This window comes from Brachionichthys hirsutus, chromosome 14 (genome assembly GCF_040956055.1).
Source record: "Brachionichthys hirsutus isolate HB-005 chromosome 14, CSIRO-AGI_Bhir_v1, whole genome shotgun sequence".
Lineage (NCBI taxonomy): Eukaryota > Metazoa > Chordata > Actinopteri > Lophiiformes > Brachionichthyidae > Brachionichthys > Brachionichthys hirsutus.
In genome coordinates this window covers 9,438,889-9,445,407 of record NC_090910.1, presented here as the reverse complement: position 1 = coordinate 9,445,407, position 6,519 = coordinate 9,438,889, and the positions used below count along the sequence as shown (strand labels likewise).

Sequence of the window (6,519 nt, the reverse complement as noted above, 5' to 3'; positions counted from 1 at the left end):
ATTACTTCATCATGTATCTTATCTTATCGCGTGCATATTTGTGAGGTTGCATGAAGCTTGATGATGATGAGTGAATGCTACACTCAGTTGTGACTCACGATGTGGTCGGGAGGCTGCGCTGAGGTGGAATGTAGAATAAGAATCAACCAGCCCCCCCCCCCCGGGGGCATGGAAAACGCAGCCAAACTTAATCCTCAGTGGGGAGGTAAGCAGCTCAATCCCCCTCCACCACCATTGTCTCACCAAATCCCAACCTCGTGGTCTATCAAGAGCCCAGCATAAACTTTGCCTTTGTATGTGGACCCAAATAGCTCATCCCACGCTGACCTGAGCTCCGTTTGAGGAGAGGGAATCGTTTGTAATGTACCCGGTTTAATAATAATCGTCAGGCTGAAAAGTCAGTTAATTAGAGAAATACCACAGAGGCCCTCAGACAACTCCTGCTGAGCCCACCGCCAGTCCTAAATATGTCAAGTAACTCCTCCGCCACACAGTAATGGGCCGTAAGCAACTAAACCAGAACTTGTGGGAGTCTTTTGCATCATATTTCCATAACCGCCCATTCCGTCCTTACGGTTCCACAACTAACACTCAACTGCCTACTCCCTGCCTGAAAAGTGAAACAGTGGTTAGCATTTTTTTGCATTTGTGCTATCACCAGGGATAGCTGCTGAAACAGCCAATGAGAGGCAGCTTTGTCAAATCAGGTCCGTTTACTCCTCGAATAACCCGCTCGCATAAGTTTGAATTATTTTGCGTGGTTGTGTTCCACTTTCTTTTGTCTCAAATGCAAATTGTCGCCACGCATGCCTGGGTGGTGTGCTCACATTGTGGTTTGTCATTGGATACCTCGATGTACTTTATGATCTGTCACATTGCGCGGAATCACAGGCTTAATTAGGAAACTCAAATTATATCCGTCTCTAAACGCTCTGTTATTTAAAGCCTTTGAACCGAGTTCCCAACTGCTGCATACGGTTCGGACTGGCTTGGAACCATTCCACACAGAGGGCTTTCATTTACTCCCAACACACGCACACACACACACACACACACAAACACACACCATGTGACCATAGAATGAGAGAGTTACCATTCACTCTCTGTTTTTTCATGGTCAACATTTCTTAGGTTTGACATACTCCTTCGTACTACGATGCTGCAAACACAGTGGAATTTGTAAAAAAAAGAAATCGGCGCCGCACAAATATAATCTGGTGCAATTCTAATATTTAATCTCATGTATGTCTCTACCTTCTTTACTTATTCTCTCTTTCAAAACTCCATCACACAGGCAGCGGCACCCTGGAGGCGCTTATCCCTTCAATCCTGAGAACTATTTGCTCAGAAAGTATGTAGGTCGATCTGCTTTTTTGAATCCACGCAGATATGTCGCAATATGATTAATATTTCATATGTATACGATCAGTGAGCGCTGCCATTGTGTCGAGAGGGCTTAGTAGTCTAAAAGGCAATCATCAGGGAGAGGGAGGCTTATATAAACATGGAGCACACGACGTATTTGAATGGTTTTTTTAACCCCTAAATCCCCACGTAGACGTCAAACGTAAAGCATGTCAATCCATGCATTGTAGATAAAACATGGGGGGGGGTGTAAAACAACAAATCTGATTTTTTTTTTTTTTTTTTTTTTACACTGGTCTATTAAACTGGACTGCCACAGGGAGAAGTTGTCCCCATGTAAATCCAGGCCAGTGGTCCAGTCCGTGTGGATTGCTGCCCTTTCATAATGTGTTGCCTGGAGACCCGGTTGATCCGCATGCTCACTGTAATCCATTTCCTGGTGTTGATCCAGTAAACAGTTTACGTCACATTTTCACAAAATTCAAACCCCCCTGCGGAGTTAATAAATAAATGGTGAACGAACAAATGTACTTCTAGACCAAGACACAAACTGGGTCTGACTTGCGTTTATAAAACGGCCATAAACACTTTTAATTTTACAATTGAAAGTTCCATTTTCCTGGGTCAGATAATTGTTCCAAGAATTTCATCAAAAGAGAAGAAACATTTTTTTTTATTTTTTTTGGGTGATGAGCAGCAGAATATCTTTTTGGACAGAGGTAAAGAGGAAGAGCAGTGTCTGAGCGCTCTGATCTACTCTTCCTCGCTGTTTCTCTCCCAGCCAATGTCTGCTGTATTTTTTTTCCTCTTGTTACAGATGATGCCTTCAGTGCCGGGGATCAGAACAGCTCCGCTGTCTGCCTCTTGTATCCACACACACACACACACACACTCACACACACACACATGCTGTAACGCCCCCCCCCCCTTTGCGTTCTTTAATTCCCTGTAAATTCCACCACTGAGTGAAGGGCTTGGTTTGCTGTGTTGTGTGTGGATGTGTGCATTCCTGCTTCTGGAAGCCAGAACATCCCATCACATGAGAGGAGCGCAAGGCTGTGAGACGGATAAAAAAAAAGAAGAAGAAATATTTAAGGAAGAGGAAAGAGGGAAAATAGGACGACTTGCAGCCGGTGATTGCAGCAGAATGTGCCTCTGAGCGGTCAGCTGATGACGCGAAGCGCTGCACGCACATATGGAACAGCTTGGGCAGCTGCACCTGAAAAGAAGGGCTGCACCGTGAAACCTCCACCAGCACTTTCTCTCTCTCTCTCTCTCCGGTTCCTCTTTTTCTCTTGCTGTTTCTACATTTTCTCTCTCTCTCTCTCTCTCTGATCCCTGCCTGCCGGAGCGCTGGAACGGTTTCCCGCTGAGCATCAGCATAGAGGAGCAAGTTAACCGAAGTGAAGGAGGAGAGAGGAGGCGCGAGAGGAGATTAACACGGGAAAGAATGATTCGGGTATGAGGACGGAGAAGTTGACAACCATATTATGAGTGTAAAGGAAGAAGAGAGGGAGCGAGAGAGAAAAGCAGAGTGTGAAGACGGAGCGGAAACAGAGGTGGAGAACGGATTAGAAAGCCGGAATGCGCTGACACTGGAGACCTAAGTTTTTGTTTGCGTTTGGCACGGCACGTCCTGTCACTCCATGGGTTCATTCACACACACACACACACGCACACACCCCAGCCACACACACACATGCACACGCACTGTTTGCTTTGGAGGATGATCCCTGGAGGCCACGGCAGAAGAACACCTTCCGAGGAGCTGTTAACCTCCCACCCCTCATCCTCAGCTCGCCTCCCACTGGGCTTCTCAAAAGTACCCACCCTCTGGGCCTCTCAGCCTACCTGAGCCAGTCGCAACACGCCGGAGCCGGCGAGCCACGGCGTCGTAGTCATTGAGAGCCGGGGGAACCCCGGACTGCCCGCGGGACACAGTTTCGGTCAAACTGGCGCTTTGCTGATCCACTGACCCGCAGGATGTCCAAAGCTTCCAGGCTGTCCAGGCCCTCCTCGCTAGCGGCCGGATCCAAGCTGCCCTCCCCGAGAAAGGAATGCCCCGGCACGGCCGGTCGAGCCAGGGTGCTGAGCGTGGGGGAAAAACTGATGAGGGCAGGTAATGATGCTATCCTGAGCAGACAGAAGTCTTTAGCACCCGCTGCTCCACAGGACAAAGGACAGAGGGACACCCCGACTGAGACCCAGGCCCCGAGCCAGAGTCCCGGTGAGAGGGGCCAAAATATGGACTCTCCTAAAATGAGGATCAGCCCACCTAAAGCCACAAGTCAAGGCTTAGTGCACAGTAAGTAAGGCAGCAAACCAAGCTGAATGCAGCGGCGTGAAAGTTGTGTCCCACATTCTTATGGTTGTTTTTGGTGTGTTTTCCTTTCCCACTCGTCTGTCCTCGTCGGTTGGTCAGTTCAGGATGGAAGGGATCAGGCTCTTTTTGCCCATCGTGTGTCCTCTGTAATTCTACCTCACTGTGTTGTGCACCACCTGGATTAGGTCCCCCCCCCCCCTCCTCCTCCTCCTTCCTGCCTTGTGGCAATGGGTGGGAATCACATGGCAAGGATCTATAATTCACGGGCAAAAAATATATAGAGATGTTTTTTTTTTTAAAGGCAAGGGAATGCTTTTAGGAGGGCAAGTCCCAACAACAACAACAAAAATCATTCCGCTGTACATTTTCTTTTATGTCTTTGCGATTTCTTGATCAACAGTTCATTTCATTCTTTACTTTTGGAAGGTGGAAAAAAAAAAATACTCTGCAGCAGTGATGTTGTCCCACTGCCTCAGTCTCTTGTGGGGCAAAATAATGGAAGAAAGGGGGGGGGTCTTATCGTTCTTATTTGGCCTTCTCACCAGATTCCCAATCCTGCAGGGTGCAAAGCTTTCATGGTTGAAGTCTTGTCTCAACCTCAGAGGAGCAGAGACCAAGATTTTCTCTTTGCGGATCCTGTCATCAACTCCTAACAGTCGGATTGACAGACTGGAATTTTTCTCTTCCCGTCTGTTGAAATGTTTCCTGTCAGTAAATGAATCACACTTGACTGTTTGGTGCTCATACTTGCACTTCATGACGGCAGTCGGGACGTCTATGGGGGTTAGAGTGGAGGCAGGAGGCTACAGGGGTTGAGTGAAGTAAGAGCACGACGGAAGGAGGTCAGGAATGCAAGCAGGGCATGCTGGGAAATCAACAGGTCTTGAGCTGCGTCCCTCCCTGCAGTAAAGATAGGCTATGACTTATATGGGGACACGTTTGCGTGCTGGAAACCAGATGTTCTTGTCTGTGCAGCTTCCATTCCTTTTTTTGTTTTACACAAATAAATGGTCTTTAAGCAGAGCTCATTCACATGTCTTCGTTTGTCTTCCTTCACTTTTCCTCCGCTCTGTCCCCCCCCGTCTTTTCTCGTCCCCCCCCCCTCCTTCGATTCCCTTCCTCCTCTTCATTCCTTCTTTGTCATGTGTTGACAGCAGCTGAATCAGTTAATGAAATATGTCATTTCTCGCCCACAAATCATGTGCATTATGTCGCCAAAAAGAAGGGATGAACTGTGTCTATCTTCTGCCTTTCGCTCCCGTCCTGGTGCTCGTTTCCGAGCGTGAGCTTTGGGGACGCTGGGGAGCTTGGCAGTAACTTTGAAGCTGCACATTCAAAAGCCAACGCTCAGTCCCGTCTCTTTAACACTAGCTGCACGGTAGACCGATTCTGCAGCACTTAATTTTTTCCTTCCTGTGCAAGACTTTTACTTTAGGAGACTGCCGTTGGCTACGTGGAACCATGTGCTACATAAGCACTTGGATTTTTAAATAGCTTTCCCCTACAGGGCGGCTCATCGTATTCTCTATCCGCTGGTGTACAAACAGGCTGGTTAATGTTGGAGAGGTTCAAACTGCACCAGGTCTCCAGCTCCTCAGCTAATGCCGGTTGCAGGGCACGACGGCAGCTAAAGCGCGGGCCCACGGGGTCGCACAGAGCCGATGTGCACTTCACTGGCAAGACGATAAGTGTGTGTGACAGGTGACATTTCCACTGTGTGAAAGCTTCAGCGCTGACTGCTGCTTGCCAGAGGGCCCAATTTCCGTCTTAGAGTAGCAGCACCCGGCGAAAGTGAAATCCGTTTGACGTGTTCTGTTCGGAGAGGATATAATACGAGACTCTCTTGATGCCGCGTGACATTGCATCAGACAAACTGTTCAGCAACGTTTGGGTTACAGAAACAATCACAGTCTTTGTTCTCTTAGCTGATTCACTTTGCTTTTCCGTTGCATTGCTATTAAAAAGTAAACTATTTCAGTCTCATAAAACTAAAATGCATTTTTGGATGCTTTGGAACAATTCAGACTCTCTCACCAACTTTGGGCTTGATAAAATGTGGACTCAGCAAATCAGTCAGCAAAGACACAACAGGAACGCTTGGAGGATGTGACTAACAGTAGAAATATTAGCTTGAAGACATTGTCTTTCCTGAATTACATCATTGAATTGAATAGTTATGTCTAAAACTGGCAGCAGCAAAAAAAAAAAAGAATTTTACATTTCACAAATCAGCCGTCAGTTGTGCACCTGGGAGTGACTCTTATTTGCTTGATGTTGCAGTGATTTGCGCAATTGATTCTGTCTCATGTCTTTAATGTGCATCCATATGCATACTTTATAATACACAATAATACCCCCACTGAGAAGGCTGTCAAAAGGATTTCAAAACTGGCTTTGGGGATTTGTTACCATTCTGCAACAACAGCATTAAGTGAGTTTGGGCACGGCTGTTGGCCAATAAGGACGAGCTCAAAAAGGTGTTGGACGTGGTTGAATCCAGGACTGCGAGCATCAGAAGCGTTTTCACGCTGAACTCAGGGCTGTTTCGGACAGCTTTACGTCTTATCCTCTCTTGCTCGCCCATCAATCTTTTCTATCTTCTAACCTTCCGATCTTTCCCTTCTTTGAGACTGGATAAACTTTGAAGTTTATCAGTTCTGCTGCTGCCATGCCTCTTCATGCAAGGATTCGTTTTCAAGATGTTCTTGAGATAAAGCCAGTGCTCGTATACATTTGGATGACCTCACCCTCTTGTGATTTGGAAGACGAGTCAATAAATGAAACAGAGAATGACAATGTAGTGTGTGTGTGTGTGTGAGGATAAGCATTCA

The 6,519-nt window shown here is 47.0% G+C and overlaps 1 protein-coding gene across 1 annotated transcript in view; it reads left to right on the top strand.

Annotated features, from left to right (window-relative positions):
• The first annotated feature begins 3,348 nt into the window (after positions 1 to 3,348).
• The window catches only part of si:ch211-285f17.1 (sickle tail protein homolog), a 63,223-nt gene continuing 60,052 nt past the window's right edge, over positions 3,349 to 6,519 (top strand). Inside the window, exon 1 of the mRNA XM_068747761.1 lies at positions 3,349 to 3,670. Coding sequence (XP_068603862.1) covers positions 3,349 to 3,670 — 322 coding nt within the window. The remainder of the gene's footprint in view (positions 3,671 to 6,519) is intronic.